Source organism: Mesocricetus auratus, unplaced genomic scaffold (genome assembly GCF_017639785.1).
Source record: "Mesocricetus auratus isolate SY011 unplaced genomic scaffold, BCM_Maur_2.0 Super-Scaffold_15014, whole genome shotgun sequence".
NCBI lineage: Eukaryota > Metazoa > Chordata > Mammalia > Rodentia > Cricetidae > Mesocricetus > Mesocricetus auratus.
The window spans coordinates 40,001,487-40,025,642 of NW_024429186.1; the positions used below are offsets into that span (position 1 = coordinate 40,001,487).

Below are 24,156 nucleotides of genomic sequence, written 5' to 3' on the forward strand. Positions count from 1 at the left end.
GCTGGTTCTGTTTTTATTTTTCTGAGACAAGGGCTCAACATGAGCCTCCTACCTGACCTCCAGAGTACTGGGTTTGTAGGTGACAATGGGCAACTTCTCAATGGAGCATGGAATATTTTGGGTCAGAGCTGATGCCAAGGAGAACGGTGATGGTTTCTCTGGGGCCTGTCAGCTGGTTGATTGGTATGCTGCTGAGGTAAGCCAGGTAGCATCTCCCTGAGAACCCAGCCTGAAGCCTGGACTAACAAGATGCCACAGCCAGGTCTTCCTTTGCATCAGGGGCCACTTGTTGCAATGGGAATGGAGCTGTGGCAGTGCTGTCATCACACGGACATGGGAAGAACCGTGGTGAACATTTGTTCCTTTTGCCCTCTAGTGTACTAAAACCAAGTTTTCTTCTGTCAGATGGCCAGAGGGGTTGGTACCAGTCTTAAGAATCCTGGAGGGCTAACTACAGGACTCTTGACACTTTTCCCAGCATCTCTTTTAGGGACTTGGCTCAGACATCCTGGTGGTGACACTGCTGCCACATGCCTGTTCCCAGCACCACAAAATCATGAGATGTGCAAAAGGATAGATGGCCCGCGTAACAGGATCTGGCATCTTGAGTTAGGGGCTCCTCATAGACACCCACATAGGGCACGCCGCTGTGCCTACGCAGCTGCCGTGTGAACAAGATGATAGGCTTCTGGTGATTAAGGAAAACAGCGGTAGACTCTACTTCTGTATGTATTCTCTTTTAAAGTGCCATGAACAGAGGAAGAATAGTTGCTAATGGAGAAACTGAGGCACAATGAGGGAGCTGACGCTTGGTTCTGAGACAGAGTGGTGTTAGCCCACTGGTCTTGTGTGATAGGTGCTCAGGAACTCCATCAAGGACTCTAACACATTGTCTCGTTTGACGCAGGCAGCAGTGTTGGCCGATGATGCCTGTTATTAACTCCACCTTATAGACAGGAACTAGAGGCTCACTGAGTCTAAGCAGCCCAGGGCGGCACAGCTAGTGAGTGGCTGTGTCCAGTTTTCTCCAGTCTACATCCAGATATGCCTACCCCCCGCCCCCAAAACACTGTCTGATTCACAATACCAGGTCAGAGTCACCTCCTCACACGCTGCCCTTTGGCTCTTTCTGGAAACTAGCTCAAGCCCTTCCTGAACGGAAGATTCCTGTTGCCTTGTGTTAAGGGACACTGCAGCTTGGCTGGTGTTGGGGGTTGCTTGTGCATTGTTTTATCAGGACACTCTCATTTCTCCACACGTTACAAATGACCTAACCTAGCTTATGTGTCCACCACTCTGGCCACACCCCCATGCCTCCCGGGAACAGGTGGCCCTCCGCAGTCTGGCAGCCATTGCTCCACGGGAGCTATTTGGAGTGAGGCCACTTTAAGGGCCGAGCATGGTCTAGGTTCCTTAGCGGGCAGCTCAGCCTGGCTATGTGATGGAAGCAGTGCTGACTTTGAAGTCAAGTGCAGGGAGATTCTGGGCAGCCCATGCACAGTGCTCAGAATTAGAGGGAGTCCCGCCCCGGCTGCTCCCAGATGATAAAATTTGCCGCGTTCTTTAACAGATACGGGGAAGCCGGTATCAAACCACAACACCTTGTGAAGCCTTCTGCTCGAAGCCCTCTTGTCCGCCACACACTGGGGTTTCCTCATGCAAATAGGTGGATGTGTTCCATGGTTTTTTAAAAGGAAGGAAGGAAGGAAAGAAGGAAGGAAGGAAAGAAGGAAAGAAGGAAGGAAGGAAGGCCTCTGAGAACACAAGGCAGGACTTCAGATGGGGGCCCCAGGAGGGGTTGCAAACATTTCTCTTCTGCCTCAGTTTCTTTTCTGTCCCAGAATGCTCTCTCTTGTTGGCTATGAGTGAGGAGGGGTGGCGGGGTAGGGGGGTTGTCAAAGTAGCTGGTGATTCTTGTGAGTTGTCAGCCTGGTGCAGTCTGGAGGCCTGGTGCATTTGTGTTGTCAAACACTGGGTAGATTGGCTGTGACCCTGAGTTGGAGGTGGAAGAATTCCTCTCTGATGCCTTTAAAAGTGTTTGTACCTTGCCTGCCCCTTTGATCTCCATATTCCTTCCTGCTCAGGGTGGGGTTAGGTTTGGCCAATAGAGCAGTGACCACAGTGCATCTGGGCAGAGACTCTGAGCCAGACTGCCAGGGTTGGACTCCTAGCTCTGTCCCTCACAGGCTGACTGGCTGGAACAAGTCGCTGATCCTCTAAGCCCTGGTTTCCTGACCTATCTATCAAATGGGGATTAAGGGAATGGCTTCCTCTCGGGGCTGTTCTGAGGGTGACGTGTGATGGTGTTTTCAAAACCCCATGCCTGGCACAAGACGACTTGCCAATAAATATTTGAGGGTCACAGCTTCATAGCAGGAGAGACAACTGGAGCAGAGAGGAGAGGAGTGTTTCCAGCTGTCTGTAAGGGACGTCTCAGTCCCCGGCTGACTGTTACTCCTTGGAGGACAAGGACAGGCCACCTTCTTACGGATATCTGTTTAGCACCCACTCAGGACATAGTTGATATTCATCATAGTACTGCCCTGTATCATTAGCTTGAGGTTCTAACATCCCACCAGCCACACAACAGCCAGGCATGCCTGTGATCCCAGTGCTCTGGGTTGGGTGGGGATGTTGAGGGAGGACCCGTGTGCTTGCTGGCTGGCCAGTCTAGAAGAACTGGGGAGCTCCAGGTTCAGAGAGAGATCACGTCTCAAGATATAAGGTGGACAAGCAGGCAGGATGCCTCATGGGTAAAGGCTTGCTACACACACCTGATGAATCCTGACCACGCTGGTTCTCTTCCCCTCCATACAGGGAAAGACCCACTTCCTAAAAGTTGTCCTCTGTCCTCCAAAGAACACACATGAATAACGATACTACTAATAATATACAAATAAAAAATTTAAAAGAGTGATTGAGGAGGACACTTTGAATTAACGTCTAGTCTACACACATACACACACACACACACACACACACACACACACACCATTCTGTTGACTCTCTCATTCGTATTTGATAGACTCAAACAAGCATGTTGGACTTATGGAACACTATCAAGGGCCAGAAAAGCAAGGGGCAGCTGGCTCTCCCGAAGGATCTGAGATGGCTGTGGCAGATCAACAGTCCCTGCCTGTTTTAAGAGTTTTTTTGCTCGAGGTGGTTATGCAATGGACAGAAAACAATCCAAGCTCTTTCTGAAGTCCTGCGTGTAGACATTGGCTTCACCATCCCAAGTCTTAGGTAGAGAATTTGATTTCCAGCTTCTGATTTGTCTGGCTGCAGTGAGATTAATAGTGTGTCACTCAGCTGTAGTACAGATGGATTAAGATGACCGGGGAGAAATGGCTTGAGAAAGCTTTCTGGTAAATATCATATACACTGAGCAATAAAAATTAATACTGTTCTCAGCTGTTTCTTCTGAAAGACTTTTCTAGCTTCAAATATTCTTTCCTAGCTCTGAATCCCACTTTACTTATTGCCATTACTTATACTTATTCTGTCACTATTTACATTGTATTTTAGATAACTTGGGTATGGAGAGAATTCTCTTAAGACTTATTTAATTTTTTAGGTGCATGCATACGTGCATGCGTGCGTGCGTGCGTGCGTGCGTGCGTGCGTGTGTGTGTGTGTGTGTGTGTGTGTGTGTGTGTATGCGCCTTGGATTCTCTGCAGCCCCCATGTGTGTACCGGGAATCAAATCCCAGTCCTTTGCAAGAACAGTAAGTGCCTTAACCCATGAGCCTCTCTTCCACCCCTAGAATTCTTCTCTATACATATCCACATTACAGTATCTTGCTCAAAAAACTCTCTACATAAAAATTAATTGTAGTAGTTGTTCTAAATTATTGTTGTCAGGGTCATTAATAAAAATGGGACTACAAGCTGAAAGTATTCCATATATGTTTTAAGTCTTTTTTTTTTTTTTTTTTTTTTTGGTTTTTCGAGACAGGGTTTCTCTGTGGCTTTGGAGGCTGTCCTGGAACTAGGTCTTGTAGACCAGGCTGGCCTTGAACTCACAGAGATCCGCCTGCCTCTGCCTCCCAAGTGCTGGGATTAAAGGCGTGCGCCACCAACACCCGGCATGTTTTAAGTCTTTTATGTTTATTTATAATTTTAGCTTTATTATTTTATTTTTAGGTCTATTCAGGTGTAATGTACAGACACTTTATAAATTTGGGGTTTCAGTTCTATAGGTTTAGTAAATATGCATGGTTGTGTAACCACTACTGCAGTCACACACACACACACACATGTTCTCTCATGCTCATTTGTTACCAGCCTCTTGTCACAACTCTAATCCCTGGTATCATTGATTTGCTTCTGTCCCTATGCTTTTGATTTGTCCCAAATGTCACATACATCAAATTATATAACATGAAGCCTTCTGATTTTTTTTACTTAGCATAATGCATTTGTGACTCATCCATGCTGTGTGTATATTAAGTCTTTTTTTTTTAATCTCTGAATAATATTCTACTTTGTGGATGTACCAGTTGGCTTAGCCATTCTTCAGTTGATAAGCATTTAGGTTATTTCCAATTTCTGGTTGATAAAGTCACTATAAATATTTGCATAGAGGTTTCTGTGTGAACAGAAGTTTTCACTGCTCTTGGGCAAATGCCTAGGAGTGGAATTGCTAGGTCTTATGGTAAATGCATGTTTAATCTCTGTCGCACTGTTTTCTGTAGTTGCTGTACTGTTCTGCATCTCACAAGTGACGTGTGGGCGTCTCAGGGTCTGCATCCTGATCAGTCAAGGGCTTTTTTTTTTACTATGCTCTTTGAATAAGTGTATACTGCTACCTTCTTGTGGCTTTGATGTGCATCTCCCTGTGAGATTAAGCACCTTTCCTTGTGCTTGGCCATCCACACGCTTTTTCTAGCGAAGCATCCTTAGAAAGCCTTTTGCTCTTTCTCATGAGGGCTTGGTTTTTTTAATAATGGGTTTTGAGAGTTCTTTATGTTTCTGGATGGAAGCTCCTTATCAAATGTGTGTTTTGCAAACATTTCTTCCCAGTCTGCTGCTTTTATTTTCACTCTTGGCAGTGCCTTTTGAGGAGCAGATGATTTTAATTTGAGTGGTCAGATTTATCAAAGTTTTCCTTTTATATCTTGTCTCTTATGGATTATGCTGTTGGAGCGCTCAAATTATTTTTTGCTTAGTCTAGTGTCTCTAATATTTCTTTTTTCAGAAGTTTTATAGTTGTAGGATTTATAATTAAGTACATATTTCACCTAGAGTTAATTTTTGAACATTCTGTTTTGAGTTACGGGCCATAGTTCACGGTTTTGTGTATGGATGTACAGCTGTTCCAGCACCATTTGTTGAAAAGCATACAAACTATGCTTTCTTCTTTAAGCTGCTTTTGCACCTTTGTCAAAAATCAGTTGAGGGTCTGGAAGAGATGGCTCAGTGGTTAAGAGCACTTGCTGCTCTTACAGAGGACTTGTGTTCAGCTCCCGGCATCCTAATGGTGGTTACAACCATCCGTAACTCCAGTTCCAAGTGATTCAACCCTCTATTCTGACCTCTGAGAGTACCGAACATGTATGTGGTGCACAGACATACATACATCAAAAAACACTCATAAAATAAAAATAAAGCTAAAAATGGAATTGGTCACATATGCCCATCTATTTCTGGACTTTGTTCTATTCCATTGGCATGTATGGCATGTATGCCATACTTGCTTATCCTGGAGCTCACTCTGTAGACCAGGCTGGCCTCAAACTTGGAAAGATCTGCCTGTCTCTGCCTCCTGAGTTCCGGGACTAAAGCTGTGCATACCATGCCTGGAATGTTTTGCTATCTTGATGACTACAGCTTTATGGTAAGTTTTGAAGTGGGTGGTATGAGTTTTCTTATCTCAAAATGTTTTCGGCTTTCTACCAAACAGTCCTATCAGGATTTTATCTGGTACTATGTTGAGTTTGTAGATCAGTTTTTGGAGACTTGACTGAAGATGGAGTTTCGTGCCTGCCTGGTGCTTCAGCCACTTTGCTCCAAATAAACAAACTGATGCTATATTTATTATAAAACTGTTGGTCGATGGCTGGGGTTTCTTACGGGCCAGCTCTGTCTTAATTATTAACCCATTTCTATGAATTTATGTATTTCTACATGGCCTTATCTTACCAGAGAATGACTGGCACATCCTATCTTCCCGGTCTCTACATGGCATCTCTTCCTGATGGCCTCTCTCCGCCTCCTCTCCCCAGAATTCTCCTTGTCTCATAGACTCACCTTTACTTCCTGTCTGGTTACTGGCCAACCAGTGTTTATTCATCAACCAATAAGAGAAACATATATGCATAAGGACATCCCCTATCACTTGACATTTAGCAACATTGACTCTTCTAATCCTTAAGCACAATATTGCTCTCTGTATATTTGATTTATTCTTTTAGTGCTTCATAGTTTTCGTTCTAAGAATTTCACATGTTTTTGTATATTTATAAGTAATAGATTTAGGGATTCTATAGTTCATAGCTGTTTATTGAATTCATGAATAAACAGTTGTTGCCCACTTGTGAGTGCTCAACTTGCTTCCATAATGAAATATAAGGTGCTAGAGTAGGATTGTCAAGTTCATCAGATTTCTTGTTTGTAAGTCAGCAATGAAGCTAAGAAGTCTGAGTGTGACTCTAAGAGGCCTTCATGCTGGCACCCTCCCATAAACCTGGGACACCTCTCTAATCAGGGTCTTCCTCTGTGATGACCAGTCTTTATTGTCAACTTGGTTGAATTAGAATCACCATGGAACTGGGCGGTGGTGGTGCACGCCTTTAGCCCCCAGCGTTTGGGAGTCAGAAGCAAATGGATCTCTGAGTTAGAGGCCAGCCTGGTCTACAGAAACCCTGTCTTGAAAAAAAAAAAAAACAAGAGAGAGAAAGGGGGGATCATCATGGAGACAACCTCTGGTTCCATCTGAAGGTTATTCAGATTAGGTTGACTGGGATGGACTCACCCTAAATGTGGGCAGGGGCATCCCACGGGCTACTGTCTGGGCAGAAAACACAGGAGAAAGAGAGCTAAGCATACATTCAACTCACCCTGTTTCCTGGTCACAGAAGCAGTGTAACCAGCCGCCTCAGGCTCCTGCTGCCCTGCCTTCCCCACCACAACAGACTGTGCTTTGTTTTATTTTGTTTTTCTGAGACAGGGTTTGTCTGCGTAGCAGCTCTGGCTGTCCTGGAACTCACTCTGCAGACCAGGCTTGCCTCGAACTCACAAAAGCGTGCAGCAAACAACAACAGTGGGAACTTAGGTTGTCAGTGGCAGCCTCACTTGGCAGTGGGAAGGTCAGTGGTCTGAGGAAGGAGGCAGGGCTGGTCTACTCAGTGGAGTGGCGTTATGCCATTTAGGACAGTTGGCTACATGAAGAAGGGTGAAAGGGAACAGAGTCTCAGAAAGAACAATGGGATGGCAGTAAACTCTCCTCCCTGTATCCTTTTCTTTTCACTATGAGAACATACCGACCACACCTACAAACTTCAAACCGAGATACACTGCATATTTTTTATAGATAACAGCTTGGGACATTTGGCAGTATACAGTTTCTACATCACAGTCAGATAACTTCGTATAATCTCTTCTTCGAGTTTATGTGGTGAATGTTGAGTGGACTGGAGGAAACCACAAAATGAACTTGTATTTCTTTTTTAGATTTATTTATTATGTATACAGTGCTCTGACTGCATGTATGCCTGCATGACAGAAGAGGGCACCAGATCTCATTACAGATGGTTGTGAGCCACCATGTAGTTGCTGGGAATTGAACTCAACACCTCTGGAAGAACAGTCAGTGCTCTTAACCTCTGAGCCATCTCTCCAGCCCGGACTTGTATTTCTTGCTCACATTATAGATGAGGAAAGTGATATGAACCAAGGAGGGAGACTTACTCCCTGGTCAGCTAGGAAGGCAGTTTCCTCCCTTCTTGTGTGGCCCTGATTTCTTGGTTGTAGAAACGTAGGGGTAAGGACCAGAGAATGATGAGAAGGGTTTTATGGCTAAGACCTCGAAGAGATGCAGGTCACTTCTGTGTAGTCACCTAGCCACACCTAAGCAGAAGGGTGACTGAGTGAGCAGAAAATGGAGCACCAAGATGTGGGTATGCTCAGGGAAACTGAGGCACAGAGTGATTAAGGATATACAACTACTAAGAATGGAAGTTAGTATTTCAAGTGATGTCTTTTATTTTGACAGAATGGGATAATAGCCATAGTAAGGACAATGTGGTTTAACAGTTGATTCAGGTGTGCACGCAGTAAGTGGGGCTGTATACATGGGGTCTTAGTAATTCTCCCCAATCCCTACCCACCTACTCCCACCCCACCCCCTTTCCTGACTGTGAAGGCAGTATAGTCAGCTGCCTCAGGCTCCTGCCACTACGACTTCCCCGCCATGATGGACTCAAACTATAAGCCCAAGTAAAGCCTTCCTTCATGGACTTGCTCTTGTATTTTATCATGACAACGGCAAGGTAGTAGCTAGGACATTCATAGACCCAGCCTCTGCTTCACACTCATCCAAAGAGTTGGATATTGTTCCTGAGGTGTGGGGGCCTACACTGTGCCTTTTATAAGCTGGTGGCTGGTGCTTGCCCTCAAGCAGAGAGTGCTCAGGCGAGGGCTGAAGAGGCAAGTGGCCACAGGCTCCTGTGAAGACCTGGGAAACTGGGTGTCGCAGGAACGGATGCCAGGCCCTGGGAGGTGGCAGTTACCTCTGCTCGAGACTGGAGCTGCCTCTTGCAGATAACTTCCTAAATGTCCCCAGAGGATGGCCCCGTGAAGTCAGGCTCGGTGCCCTGGCCAGGGATGGGAAAACCCCTTGGCCAGCGCCTGCTCCCTCAGGAGTCCTTGTGGATCTGAGCTACTTTTAAAAGATGAGCTTTAATTGAATTATTGTAAAAGCTCCAACGTGAATGAATAAATTGGCACCCATAACTAATACATTATTTAAAAGCCAGTCTTTAAAAATAGCTGCTTTTGTTTGTGGGGTGGAGGTGTTGGGATAGAAATCATTCCATGACTGGCATTTCTGTCTCGTGACGAAGGAATCATGAAAGATTCCTGCGTGAGACAGAGAGGTCATGCCTGTCTGGAAGCATCTGGAGACGCTGCTGCTCTTCTCCATCTTTTTTGTTTGTTTTGTTTTATTTTGGATTTTTGAGTCAGGGTTTCCCTGTGTAGCTTTGTAGATCAGGCTGGCCTAGAACTCACAGAGATCCGCCTGCCTCTTCCTCCCCAATGCTGGGATTAAAGGCGTGCGCCACCACTGCCCAGCTTCTTGTCTTTTGAGTGAGGACATTGAGCTGGAAGTGGGTCAGAGGTTTTAAGATGTACAGAGATTTGCAGGGGCCCCGATGCCACTGCCCATCCTTTTAGCCACACTGTCCAGCAACAGAAGAAGAGGTGCCGGGAGTGTGTGGCCCAGGCAGCAGGTGCGACAGTGACAACACTGGATATTGACAAATCCTCAGCACGAATGCATAGACTGAGTTTCCAGCCTCCAGTTTCCCTGACCTTCAAATAGTATGTCTTCTAAAGAAGTCAGTCCTGTCCTCCTCAGCCTTGTACAATTGTTGAGGTCAAGGGGACAAAAAAAAAATCTGAGTGGTCAGCATTCCTCCCCGGGTTTGAGGGATGGGCAATGGGAGGACTCTGTGTGGATCTAGACTTACCTCACCATGACAACTGAGGCTGAGGGTAGGAGTAAGGCTGGAAGTAAAGTCTGTCTGGGCTCCCACCAGTTTCCTTAATCCCATTTTGACTGCCCTTTCTACTTAGGCCTAGAAGCAGTGAAGGACCCAGGAAGGTGGGTGGGAGGGAAAAGGTAACCCCAACTGAATTCTGAGAACTACTCTATATTACGTTTCTAAACGAAAAGACAGAACCACCACCACCAAAAACCAGTCTGGAGGAGAGAGGTAGCTGAGCTTCAGTGTATGGGATGTGACACTTGTTCTGTGCACGCTCGGGATACACTGAGCAGAGTCAGCACAGGAAGAAGATGCGCTCAGACCCAGATGCCGTAGCTTTGGATCAGACCATGTTGTTGGAAGCTTCCAGAGAAGGGTGTGCCTGAGCTTAGGAAGAAATGGAGGAAGTGTTTTCCAAAGTCAGGAAAGAAGTGACAGCCTGAAGTGAAGAGAAAGCTTTCGAGCGTGAAGGAATGGTAAATGAAAAGGGCTTTACAGATGTGTAACAACTGGACTTAGTGATGACGGACATCAGGTGGGAGCTTAGTGCTCATGGGCAGATAACTGGGGAGATGAGTACGCGGGATGAGCAGCGTGGTGGAGGGACCATAGAAGGAGAGCAGGACTCTAAGACACCTCTGTTTACTGAGCACCTACTCAATTGTGTCCCAGGTGCATCTCTGAGTGCTAGAATCCAGTGAGCAACATGGGCATGGCTTCAGCCTGCCTACATGGAGCCTACAGCCTCGGCAGGGAGGGAGAAAGTCAGCAGACAGATGTGTGAGTGCAGTTCCGGTAGCGGGGCAGAGTGCTGAGACCAAGGATGGCAGGGAGGACTCATCTTAGGGAGCATGCTCAGGGAGGACTGCCACAGGAAGTGATATCTAAGAGGAGTCTTGGGAAATGGGAAAGAGACAGACATGAATGGTTGCTCCAGAAAGTGTCTGGCGCAGGAGCCAGAGGTGGTCCAGACAAGTGGGAAGAGATGTAAGAAGGCTTGGAGAGCACATATCATGCAGGTGGAGATGAGCTCAGAAAGGGAGGCAGAAGCCGTCAGACCGTGCCAGATGTTAAGGCCGTGGCAATGTTGACATGTATTCTAAGTACCACTTGTATTTCAGGCTTTTGACTGCTAGGCAGTTCTCCCCTGACGGTGGCTTCACTTTTTGTGATTAAAATGCCAATGGTTACAGCAAGCTGAAAGTATTAAGTGGAAACCTTCAGAAAGTAAATTTGTAAGCTTTAGACTGCATACTATTTCTGAGTAGCATGGTGGAATCTTGCATCTCCTGCTCTAACATGGGTGTGAGTCATTCTGTTATTTTTCATTTGACATATCCATGCTGTATATGGTACCACCCATGACTCCCTTAGTATCCCTTCCCAGCATCAGGATGGCTTTCATAGAGTCATAGTCTAGAATTTAAGTAATTATTATTATTATTATTTTTGGTTTTTACAACACAGGGTTTCTCTGTATTGTTTTGGAGGCTGTCAGTCCAGCCCGGCCTCGAACTTACAGAGATCCGCCTGCCTCTGCCTCCCGAGTGCTGGGATAAAAGGCATGTGCCACCACCGCCCGGCTGAATTTAAGTAATTCTTATTTTACTCAGTGAAACCAATGTACAAAAGTAGTACTGGCAGTTTTATTAAACTATATAATTATAGTTGTTTTATTTTGTTATGAGTTGTGTTGATCTGCTGTGCCTAATTTATAAACTTTATTATAGATCTGCGTGTATAGAGAAAAACACACACCTCTCTCTCTCTCTCTCTCTCTCTCTCTCTCTCTCTATATATATATATATATATATATATATATATATATATATCAGAAGTAGCTGAAGTCTTTTAAACATCTACCTAAGGGTCTAGGACTATATCTCTCATGAAAGATATATCAACTACTATATTTTGTAAGTTTAGCATATCGTTAAGTATAAATTGTATTAAAAACCTTTTTTATTTGTTTTTTGACACAGAGTCTCACTGTGTAGCTCATATTGGACTGACACTGTGGACTTGAGCTCACAGTGATCCTCCTACCTTAGCCTCCTGAATGCTGGGATAGTATAAGCCATCATAACTAGCTCCAGAACTAGTATTTTCATGTAGAAGCAAGGGAGATGGTTTCACAGATCCCCATATGTAGCTCACCTCAAGTCAGTTGCTAGCGGTTTCGCATTTGTTTTCCGTTTCCTACTTCCCTAAGACAGGGTTAAGCAAATCCCAGATCTCAAGTCTTGTCACAGCAACAGAAAACTTAGATAAGGCATAACCCACTGTATATTTTAGTTGTGCTGAAGAGAACTGTGTTCTGTTGCTGTGCCGAGGCACCATGACTATGGCAACTCTTTTAAAGGAAAACACTTAATTGGTGTTGGCTTACAGTTCAGAGGTTTACTCCATTGTCATTACAGCGGGAAGGCAGACATGGTGCTGGTGCTGGAGAGCTAGCTAAGAGTTCCACATCCAGATAGGCAGGCAGCAAGGAGAGAGAGAGAGAGAGAGAGAGAGAGAGAGAGAGAGAGAGAGAGAGAGAGAGAGAGAGAGAGAGAGAGACAGACAGACAGACAGACAGAGAGACAGAGACAGAGACAGACAGAGAGAGAGTGAGGGAGAGGGAGAGGCAGAGAGAGAGAGAGAGGGAGAGAGACGGAGGGAGAGAGGGAGAGGGAGAGGCAGAGAGCAAGAGACAGAGACAGAGAGACAGGAGAGAGAGAGAGAGAGAGAGAGAGAGAGAGAGAGAGAGAGAGAGAGAGAGAGAGAGAGAGAGAGAGAGAGAGAGAGAGAGAGAGAGAGAGAGAGAGACTGGGCCTGGCTTGAGCATGTGAAGCCTCAAAGCCTGCCTCCAGTGACACACTTAACAAGGCCACACCTACTCCAACAAGGCCACACCTCCTAATAATGCCACTCTCTATGAGCCTATGGGGGCATTTTCATTCAAACCACTATAGTTAGGTTTTCTCACATAATCATAACATCATTATCATATCTATTGGGGTTGACTAGAATTCCTGGTTATCATCCAAAACAGCCTGTAATTCAAATAGCTTTGATTGCCCTAAGATGCCAAACAACGTAGGCGTTGTATTTGCTTGTTACATCTTCCAAGTCTCTTTTGACCCACAACAGTCTCCACTTCCTTCTTCTTTAAAACAAGCAAACAAACAAACCCACATTGGCATGAACTAGAATAAACTGAGTCAGCTGTTTGCAGGATGGATGCCCAGAGCTCTGGATTTGTCCCTTTGCTTGTCTCTTGACTTCCTGTAAGTCCTGAGAACACAACGTCACTTCTAAAAGACTTGATTCTGAGGCTTCTCAGTTTTGACAAGGAAATCAAAGGCCTAGTCCCAGTCTCGGTGACACTAGGAGTCCTTTCATTTAACCCTTGGATCAATTATTTCACTGAAAATAATTGATTGAATTTCATTACTCCAATCTGTTTTCACCGTTCCCCTTGCCAGAGCCTCATTTCTTTAGTGCCTCTTGCAGCTCTCTTTGGAGAAGAGAGAAGTGACTACGGTTTTCTGGGGGGGGGGGCAGTCCTAGTGAAAGAGGAAGAAGTGTACCTTTTCAGTTTACCTACTACTTAGCCCAATAAATCAGTGTTAATAACAACAAAAATGATCTGCCAGGCCAAGTAGTATCAGTTTTCTGTAACAGTTGCCATTAAGCTTAGAAATACCAATCTTCGGAGATTATGTGCTGGTTATCTGGAAGGTGTGGGACATTAAGTATTTGGGATTTTTTAAATCTTTTTGTTAATTTTTGGAATATTTTCACATACATAATAAAATTCTAAGGGTCCCCAAGTCTACATATGAATTCCACGTTTGCTTCATACATAACCTCAGGTAATTTTACGTGAAATTTTCAGTGACCCTGACCGTGGGTTGTGACCCATCACACGAGACCAGAAATTTTCCACTTGCAATATCATGTCAAAGCTGGAAGATTTTAGAGTTTGGAGCATTATCGATTAGGGATGCTCACCCTTCATATAAAACTGTTGTTTCCCTTCTGCCCCTAATTGCCCCCGGTGGAGCGGGACGTGAGTGCCGATTGACACAGTTGGGAAAAGCCAATCCCTGTACAGAGCTGAGCAGCACCTGTTTCCAACCAAATCCCTGTAAGGACTGGCAGCTGCGGTATGGTCAGAGACAGTTCTTAATGGATTTTTCCATGAGGTTGGCAGGCAAGTTGTAACATGTGAGTCTGAAGCCCCTGCCTAGTGACAGAAACTGCCCAGCAGGGACTTTGAAAGGCCTCACCAAACAGTACAGTCAAGAACAAACAGTACAACACAAATGCATGGGGATCCTTGATGCTGGCAACTACAGACAGTCTTGGAGCCCCAAGAATCCTAAGCCACACCCTGTCCCTGTCACTGTACCCAGGCTGCATTGGCACGTGAGCTGCACAGTATGGCAAGGCAGAGAATGATCTGGAAGGAGAAATGCTAGTGGCTTTCGCCTGCTTGAAAGGCCACTCACAGGTGGCATTTACCCAGGCCTCACTGCGGCCCCCATGGTGCTGACACTCCCGTGTTCTGCTGTGCTGAGGGCTAATGTGTGCACAGTTGTAGCCATATCGAGACTGAAGTGTATTATGTAGGTGGAGATGTAAGTTGACGGTGGGGGTTGCCTGGAGTGAGTGGTCTGTGATGGCATCTCATCGGTTCTCATTCTGGGTCAGTGAGCGTGTGTCTATGTACTTGACTTTTCTCTAAGGTGTCTGCATATGCCACCCAGTTATGAGGGGGGCGTAGAAGGGCACCTGCCCTCATTCCCTCACTGGTGATGCATTCGAAGAGAAGTAACCAAGGGAACTGCAGGATTTAATCTCCTGACCTGGGTTGCCATAGTACCAAATAGGTTAAAAGCAGGTTGGAGCAGTATAAGCAACAGCACAGACTAGAATACTTATGTAAGGGCAGACCATACAATTAGACAGGACAAACCTCGAGTGTCCAGTCCTGTCTGAGGGACCACATCAGCCTCCTCCATGACCCACTGAGGAAGAGTGGCATTACCTGATGTGGCCCCAGTTACCAGCCCTGTTGCTTCATGCCTTCGAGAGACCTGGAGAAGGGGGAGTGCTGCTGACTCTGTTGGGAGACGGGGTGGAGGTAAATGCATTCTCTCTGCTGGGGGACGGTGGAAAGCTGACACAAAACACAACCAGACCCACCGAGAGAGCACCGCAGACACTGGCACTTTCTCCAGTCTTCATTGATGAGCAAAGCACAGAGGCTGGGATCCTGAGGCCTCGAACCCGTTCTGAGCAGAGAGACTCTGGCTCTGTGTGAGAGGTGGCCGTGAGCAGATGTGCAGTACGTTTCCCGAGTAAGTCACGTGGCTTTGCAGCACTGAGCTGAGAATGGGCAAGCTTCTTAGGACCTGTCCTACCAATAATGTCACTGGAGCCAGGGGATGGCAGTTGTCAGAGGAGGCTGACTCTGGGAACGGGATGGGGAACACGCAGCTATACTCGGGTAAGTTTGGTGGTTTAAGAGGGTCTTTGGGATGAACTGAGAAGGAGCTGCCATGTGATCCCCCTGTTTGCTGACAAGGGCATGAGGTCCATGTATTAGGACCCTTCATGAGTCATGGAAAGCCCTCTGTATGCATAAGTGACTTAGGTTACTGGAGCTATGATCATTTCACCCCATTTTTAAGTTCCCCTCAGATGTCAACTTGAATGCCGTTTCTGTGGCTCCTCACTTGATTAGGTGAGAGCTCAACATTTGCTACTCTCTGTGGCCATAGTGGCTCTAGGCCTTGGAGGTCATGGAGATGTCAATGGGAGGAGACATGGCTGGCCCTGAGAAAGCACTGGGCTGAATTTGGTTTCAGGCTCATTGCCTTGGTCTGGGGTGAGGGGTTTTGTTTATTTCTGGAATAACCATAGGTAACCATTCTACTTTTTGTGTTGTTGTTGTTGTTTCGAGACAGGGTTTCTCTTTGTAGCTTTGGGATCTGTCCTGGAACTCACTCTGTAGACCACCAGGCTGGCCTCAAACTCACAGAGATCCACCGGCCTCTGCCTCACAGGAAGAAAGTAGGACGAGCCAGGCCGTGGTGGTACTTTCTTCCTGCGTGCTCTTACATGGCTTCTCTGAGACCGTCCTTACCTGAGCACGTGGGCACACCTCCCTACCCCCTGACTCTGGTGAAATGCCACCCGGGAGGGGCTAGGGTAGGAGGCAGGAGGAAGAGACCCCGTTGTCATTTCTTCTGTGCCGTCATCTTTCCGTGGCATCTTATCTCCAGGGCTCTGGTCCTTCCATTAGCAAACAAACCAGCAAACACACCAGGCTCATGTACTCAGAAGCACGCATGTGTTTTCCCACATTCCTGCAGAGCCGCTGTCTGGCTGCTGTTTTCCGAGAGCCGTGGCCCCAGGAAGGGTGGCGTTTTTAAGCAGGATGGATTGCTCGCTCTCTGCTCTCCTGCACCCAGGGCCAGCCATCAATCTTGTCTTGCACACTGGTTCTGCTGGTCTGCCTGCTTGGGCTCATCTTTCTGGGACAGACTTATTTACAGAGCCACGGCTAAGGTAATCTCACTCCCCAGCCCGGCAGCCTGGGCCTCTCTCAGCCACTCTTAAAAATAGCCCAGGATGAAGAGAGGGAGCAAGGGTCTGGTTACCTCTGGTGCTCGGGCGGATCTTACCTCACCTCCGTGTCTGGCAGCTTGGCCCTTCTCAGGGGCTGCTGGATGAGTTGTGACCCTGCAGGTGACGGACAGCCTGTTGGCCTCTGCCTGACTCTGGCTTCCATTCCAGTGGTCATTCTGCTGGAGGGAGGTGGTGAAGGCATGAGGAGGAGGAAACCCTTCCCAGCTGCCATTGCTCAGACACTTGACAGGGAAACCTCAACCCCAGAAGAAGCTGGTTCCTTATGGAGAACAGGGTGTTCAGAGGGACAGACAGAAGTGGTCTTGAGTGCAGGCCGGGCAGGATCCCCATGATCCCTAGATGACCTTGGGGAGGCCTCATCCTGTCTTTCCTCCTTGTGCTGCTAGGGTGGATGATTCTGGCTCCTGTCTTACCTCAAAGGGATGTGGTGGGATTGATTTGTCAGCCTGGGAGACTGAGTCTGAAAAGTAAGTCCCAAACAAAGCACTGAATCACGCCCAGCGTGGCGAGCATGCATTGTTTCCTGCCTGTGTGCGCCTCCAGGGAGCGCGTCAGGGCGTGGGCCCATGTGCTGGGGTATGTGAGCATGGGATGGATAGTTCAATAGTTACTGACATTTGTCATCTGACTGCTTCCCTTGCCCCCAAAGCCACTCCACCCACTGTTACTCTCTTGAATTTGAAGACTCTGGGCCCCCATTCTGAAATACAGACCCGAGCTTGGAATTCCCTGAGTTCCCAGGGAGATGTCTGGATGTCATGCCATTTTCCCAAGGCCAGGGACAGTGGTAACCAAGGTGGCCTCTGTAGCCTCCTCTTGCTTTTCTCCCCTACCTCTTCTGTCCTCCAGTTACCCCTCGGCTCCCTCATTCTTGCTGGTTGCTTCTTAATTTTGATATTGTCCCCACTCTTTTCCCTTTGTTTGGGCTCTTGTCCCTCCCCCCTGTCCTTCCATGGGTGCCTCCAAACTTCCTTGGAAACTGTCTACAATCACACTGATCTCCTCTTTTCCTTGGCATTCAGTTCCTAACCTACCCCCATCCTCCCTCTGCCACAGCATGCAGCGCCTGGTGCTGCCAGCCTGGAAGGGACAACAGGCCCCTCTGGGCTGTTTGGTCTGGTTAGGGATTCAATAGGAGACCTTATTCCAGCAGCTGCTCACACTTTCAGGGGGAAGCTTGGCTTTCCAGTTGTTAGGACTGGACTCTCAGTGGCGGCCTGATATTCTCAATGTCCTACCTCCGTCCCCTGTCCTGCGCTTCCCCCCCCCCCCCCACTCCACCGGCTCCGTGTAAATCAGACTCAGTCGTCTTTCAACTTCTCCTCTCTCTGCCTGTCTTTCTGTCCTCCACCAGGCAGGAGTGGGGTTTCTCTTCCTCATCTGCCCGCCTCACAGCACCCAACCTCTGGCTTCCAGGAGAGCTGTCTCTCAAGCTGCTCTCCACAGCCCTGGCAGCAGGTTTGAAGGAAGCTGGCTGGCTGGGACTTATGTCTCCACCTGCTGGCCATCCTGACCCTGCTGCATGCAGCTCCCAGTCTGTCCTCGCCACTCTCACTGCTGCCACCGTTACTCCTGCTTCGATGATGTCCTGTAACACAGGACCCTGAGACCCTGGGGGCGGGGGAGAAGAAACACGCCCTGACAGGCGGCATAGTGCGGGGCTCCTGTAGGATCTGCTTCTGTTGGATTCCCCTACTAAGTTTCCACTGAGAAACCCAGCAGGGGGCTCAGAAGCTAACCCTCTGACTGTTGCTGTCCCCTAGGGACCCTTCCATGAAGACTGAGACAGGCCCAGCTGCTAAGAAGAGCCCGCTGACATGACATCGGCCACAGAGTTTGAAAACGTGGGCAACCAGCCTCCATACAGCCGGATCAATGCCCGCTGGGACGTCCCGGATGATGAGCTAGACAATGACAACAGCTCAGCCAGGCTCTTTGAGAGGTCCCGGATCAAGGCCTTGGCAGGTACTGTTTCGGCCACGGGGGTCAGAAGGTCACACTCACAATCCTCATCAGGTCCGTGTCCCTGCTTGCTATGGTGGAGCCTCTGTGAGTCCTGATATGGCAGTAACTGAAATGCCTTGGCCAAATTCAGAGAACATCCCTTCCCCAGGGAGTACAGACTTCAGCAGCTTGCCCCAGAATCCCCCACTTCCTCCTAAGCACTCTGAGAGGCAGGGAAGTAATGGCACTGGTGGTGGGTGGGTTCTGCCATCTGTCTCTGTCCCAAATGACCTGGGACCAAAGTCAGAAGTGTGAGGAAACTCCAGGTGAAGGAGTACCTGAGGGGCCACACAGGCACAAGTTCAAGACATGTCCTGTGCACTTAGTGCCCTGACTATGTGGGGAGAGAGGGATTAGCGTCATTGTCTGTGTTCCAAATGAAAAGAGGACATTAAAAGCTGATAGCCTCCTTTCCAATCTGCCTTAGGAAGGAGAGTTTGCTGCATAGAGCCTCTCATCCTTACACTGGGATTAGATTTGCATTTAGCAGGCTCATGAGGCTCATCTTCCCTTGTGTGTGTGTGTGTGTGTGTGTGTGTGTGTGTGTGTGTGTGTGTGTTGGGGGGACTGACTATCTTACATTTCTGTCTCCCTGCTGGCTGAGATCTGAGTCTTTAAATAAAGAAACTTCGAGCTATATGGGCTGTGGTGTGTGTGTGTGGGGGGTGGAACTGGCTTTTACCTGATTGGACCTGAACACCGCCATGATTGCTGCCATCTTCTACCTTGCAAGAAAGTCTCAGCCCTTCCCATAGTGCATTCTGGGGGCAATTCTGTCTTACGGTCCTGCTTGAGGTGTCCTCCTTCTTTCCTCCTCCACTCTATTCCCAGATACCTTGGTTCCGGGGAAACCTGGAGGCATGAGCAGGGGCTTAGGCCCCTTGGGAATGATGTCTCATTACTAAAAGGGGCAGTGGCACCTCAAACTCCTTTGTCATCATAGGACGAGGCCATCTCTGTTTGTGTCCCTTCATCTTCTCACCCTCCCTAGTGCCACAAAGCCCTTCTTTGGTTTTCCTTGGGGTTCTGGAATAGTAGTACCTCTCTTCTTTTGCTTAAACAATTTTAACTTCTTCAAGTGACCAAACCAACTTGAAACACTTGCCTTGTCCTTCTGGGGCTTTACCTCTCTGTCCGTGATGGCTGTATTTGACTGCAGTGGTCCTAGTGGAGTCTAGGGGGAGGGTAACCATGTTCCACAATGCTTGATGAAGGACAGAGGACTGACCTGTGCAGATATTTTGATCTGTTTCACAAGAAATGTGTATACATCTTTATCTACACACACACACACACACACACACACACACAAAACCTAGGTAAATTTCATTTTAGTAATTATTTGTTGTATGCCCACAAAATTTAAATCTAATCTCTCTCCACCTAGACATAAAAGGAGAGTGGGAAACCACGGAGATAAATTCAATATAGCATCTGTCTCTAAGGACTTTATAATCTATTAGGGGAAAATGAACTGTGCTCACAATTAATTAGCATGAGTGGGACTGGAGAAGAACTGTGGGGAAGGCACATAATAAATCAAATAGCAATGGGAGAGCAAAGGAGATAATACATAGAGAATCAGAATAGTCTGTGGGCGCCTTATCCAGGAGCCGGGGGTTGAAGGCCAGTGTGTAATTTGGGAAATCAGAAGAGTTTGAGGTGTCTCTCACTGGCCTGGGGGAGTACTGGTAAGCAGTTAGGTCTGGCAAGCCAGTGGGAAACTGTTAGAGATGGGTTAGAGGCAAAGAGGAGAAGGTGTCATACAAGAAACTTATAGTCAGTCCTCGCTGATCGATTAGGGAACAGCCTTCCCTAGTGTTTGCTGTGGCTGGTTAAATCTGTTCATCACCAAGATCATCTTACCTTCCTAAGCATAGAAATGCTCTCCATGAGATGGAACACTGTCCTCCCCCCCCGTGCCAACCCCCCCCAGTGGAGGACCCCGGACCTGGACCTTAACTCAGAAACCTGGTTACCAAGTAAGCATGTCAACCTGGGGTCCTTTCATTGCCTCTGCAAATCACTTAAAACATTGCTGGCTTTCTCCTGAGAGGTGATGTGGAGTGATCTCTGCTACAAGGTAGGGCTTTGGGAAGGTCCATTTTGCTGGATGGACAGAGGAGAGAGAGCGGAACGTGTCAGGTTACTTCCGTTAACTTCTTGAAATTTTCATCTTTGGGGCCATCTTAGCAGGACAGGCAGGGGTCACCCTTCCTAGTAGGGCCTCAGGAAGTCGAAGCTACGCTTGGTACCATCATATCACATGGTCTACTGCACACCACCTGCAAGAATGTTAAGGCCAGAGGCTTCGACCCTGTGCTTCTTCCTGCTGGGGGCCCTCTGCTTGGCAGGCGCACGTGTGAGGTCGGGTATATTGGGCTGCCATTATCTTTCTGCTATTGAAGGTCTAGAGTGTAGGAAAATGTCACAAGATCCAGGTTGAAATCCTGATTGTTCCTCTCTTGCTATTGCCATGGAAGAGCATTGCTAGCCCTTTGTCCCAGTCTACAAAGGGCGTGCCAGGTTGTGAAGATCAAATAAGCTAAAGTTTATGAAAAATGAAAAGTTGATCATAAAAAAACTAGTGAACGGTAGACTTTATTGGTCTCAAGAAAGCTCTCTATAAATACTTCCTGTCCTTTCTCAACCTCAGATGCCCAAGATCATCGGCTCAGATGCCTTTGCCTGTCTCAGGACCCATTTCTTCCTCCTTGATTACTCCTCCCACCCACATATACACTTTACCTAGGGAAACTGAAGTTGGAAGAGAACGCTGACATGCTCCTAGGATCTCACTGTCACGTGGAATCCCGTGTACTCTCCCAAGTTTTGGTAGTCTGGGATTACAGAAATTAGCCTTAAGCTTGGGTGTGAATGCTGCCTCTCTCCTTGAGGCCATCTGGTTCAAGACCTTTGCTTTGCCTCCAGCCCTAGGGGGCCCAGGACCAGACTGCCATAGGCTCAGTCAGATCCCTTTCCCAGCATGGCTTGGTCCTCCTCTACCTAGGAACCCTCAAGTTAACAGATTCCATGTTTTCTGTCTCGTAAGGGCACTTCCTGTAAGGGTTAGAGAACACACACCCTATTCTTTTTTTTTCCTTATATCATTGTTGGCTCTTCCCCGCCCGCCAGCCCCCAGGCCTAACTTAAAACAAGCCTTCTGGTTACCCTGCCTTTGTTTATAAACTAGGCTAGAATAAGTGACTTTTGATTTGAAATATCTGACTGAAGTGAAGGTGGAGACTTGCAAAAGTGATGCATTTGACCTTGGTGGGGGATGGGAAATGGGAGGTGGGCATTCGGCGCTGGGGTCCAGAAGGAATATTTCCTTAGGTCTGTAAGCATACTCTGACTTCTTAATGCCAGACTCTGGCTGGCCGCATTTGACTGGCTAAGTTAAGTGGTGGGTAGCCTGGAGACTTCCTCCTAACCAGCCTTTGATGGCCGTCTCTGGTGTAGCTATATTTCCGTCTCCCGGTTTTACTTTAAGGGTTAGAACAAGGGAACAGATGAAAAGCCAAATGCCCTATCCTTCCCAAGGCTCCAGCCTTCGTGTTCCAGACGACAGGCTCCCAGGGTCTTCTAGAGCCGACCCTCCTGTTTCCTCTCCCACTGTTTGGGTTAGAAGGCACTCACAAACGTGTGTATTGGAGGGACAGTGCTGAGGACTGCAGAGAATGACAACAGCTGGAGTGCTGACCCCTGCAGCCTCGACTTATCTCCCCTGCCTGCTCACACGCCCTTCCCTGCACTTGGTTATATACCCACCCTCACCCCCGTGAGGATGCCTGGGGACAGATGTGACCCAGGAGGAAGAGGAGAGCCAGAAAGAAACACAAAGAGGTCCCCAGAAGAGAACAGTGTGCGGTGCCTTCCTCCCTGCTCGTCTTCCCACGCCCTTCCTCCTTCTCACGCGGCCCCCCTCTTACAGGCACACAGCCTGGCATCCCGCTCCCCATATGCCACTCACTGCGTGATTTATGTGATGTACAGCCCTGTCGTGCACACAGATGCATCGAAGGTTGCAGCACAGAGAGCAGTCCAGAGTCTCCTGAGGGGCCTGTGAGGAAGAGAGGCTGACATGTTCTGTCTCCGTCTTCCTGTGTTGCCCAGTGGAACAGTTCCTAAGGGAGAAACTAGACAGAGCCCCTCCTTTCAAACAAGGACATGACATTATGCAGCTGGCTTCACGATGCCTTTAACCCTGATCTCCAGGATGCTTCAGAAGGGAGACAGGCTTGCCTTCTGTGTTCCCTTTGTAGTCTTCTTCCTAACAGTGGGATGAAACTGAGCAGTAAGAGTGAATGACAATTTAAAGACTATAGCAGGGCCTGTGGGGGGGGCACTGCAAGCCCTCGAGTTAAGTTCTATAACTAGCAGTTACTCCATGCAAACCTCAGGATGACAGCCCTCAGGGTCCAATGCACCTGGCACCTCCATGGATGTCCTAGGGCTCCCCAAAGAGGGCAACCTGGATTTGTTCTGCCCTTGGTAGCCAATGACCTTCAAAGTCTCCTTAAGAGATGCCTGAAGAGCCGGTCATGGCTGTGCACGCCTTTAATCCCAGCACACGAAAGGCAGAGGCAGGCGGATCTCTGTGAGTTCGAGGCCAGCCTGGTGTACAGAATGAGTTCCAGGTCAGCCAAAGATACACAAAGAAACCCTGTCTGGGAAAACAAAACAAAAAGAGAGATGCCTGAAGATCTTTCCCTCAGACTATTTTCTCCACTGGTGCCAGGATGCTGTTGTCCCTACTGACCCAGAAAAGGCTTTGTGTCCAGAGAGTGTCTGATTTCCCTCAGGGAGCAGGATTTTACCTCAGTGGGTGGACAACCACTTCTTTCTGACAGCTTGTTGATAGATTCAGAAGAAGCAGCTGCCACTGACACACCAACTTCTTCATGGTCTCAGCAGCCTTCCAGCTACCTGGGAGCCCAGAGGCTGAGACACTCACTAATGGCAGCTTTTAAGGTTTTGGGGTTTTATTTTGTTTTTGTCTTCTCTGATTTCAAAACATCTATTTATATATTGGGGAAGCATTATTCAGACAGATATCTGTTCCTCGGGAGTCATTTTAATAATGTATCATCAGAGGAAGAGAAATGATTGGATCAGCAGCTTCCTCTTGGAGGTGGGCAGTTGTGAAGCTGAGCCTGACCCCAGGCAGGCCTCTGTATACATGAAGCTGGTTTCCTGCTCAGGAAGCCCACAAGAGAGCCCAGCATGCTGCCTGAACTGTGTGGTCCCAGAAAGAGCTCCCTGTGCACAGGGCAGTCCTTCCTCCCACTGTCTCTTCCCATGTGGGGTGTGTGTGTGTGTGTGTGTGTGTGTTTGTGTGTGTGTGTATTGCCTGTGTGTACAGATGCTTGTGTGTATGCAGGGGTGTGTAAAGGCCAGAGGTCTGCATTGAGTGACATTCTTTAGATGCTGTACACCTTGTTTTCTGGGTCAGGGTCTCTCGCTTGGCCTGGTACTCACTAGTTAAGCTAGGCTGACTGGCCAGTGAGTCCCCAGGAATCCACCTTTCTCCACCTTCCAAGAACGGTGATTCCAAGTGCCTGCTGCCATGCCTGACTCCTTTACATAGGTTCCAGAGATCTGACTCAGGTCTTCATGTCAACACGGCAAGCACTTCACTGAGCTGTCTTCCAGCACCCTCTCCTCTCTGATGAAAGCTATTCATCCTTTCGGAGACTCTTTGCAGCGCCAGGCTGTTCCCCTCACATGGGTGACTACTATCTATCATTGTGAAGAAGCTTTATCAAATATTAATGCACTGAGGTTAATAATAAGA

At 47.8% G+C, this 24,156-nt stretch overlaps 1 protein-coding gene across 1 annotated transcript in view; it reads left to right on the plus strand.

The window, feature by feature from the left end:
- Window positions 1-24,156, plus strand: part of Sptb (spectrin beta, erythrocytic) — a 123,751-nt gene that overhangs the window by 35,056 nt on the left and 64,539 nt on the right. Inside the window, exon 2 of the mRNA XM_040742883.1 lies at window positions 18,119-18,320. Within this exon, the coding sequence (XP_040598817.1) occupies window positions 18,173-18,320 (148 nt within the window). The 5' untranslated portion in view covers window positions 18,119-18,172. The remainder of the gene's footprint in view (window positions 1-18,118; window positions 18,321-24,156) is intronic.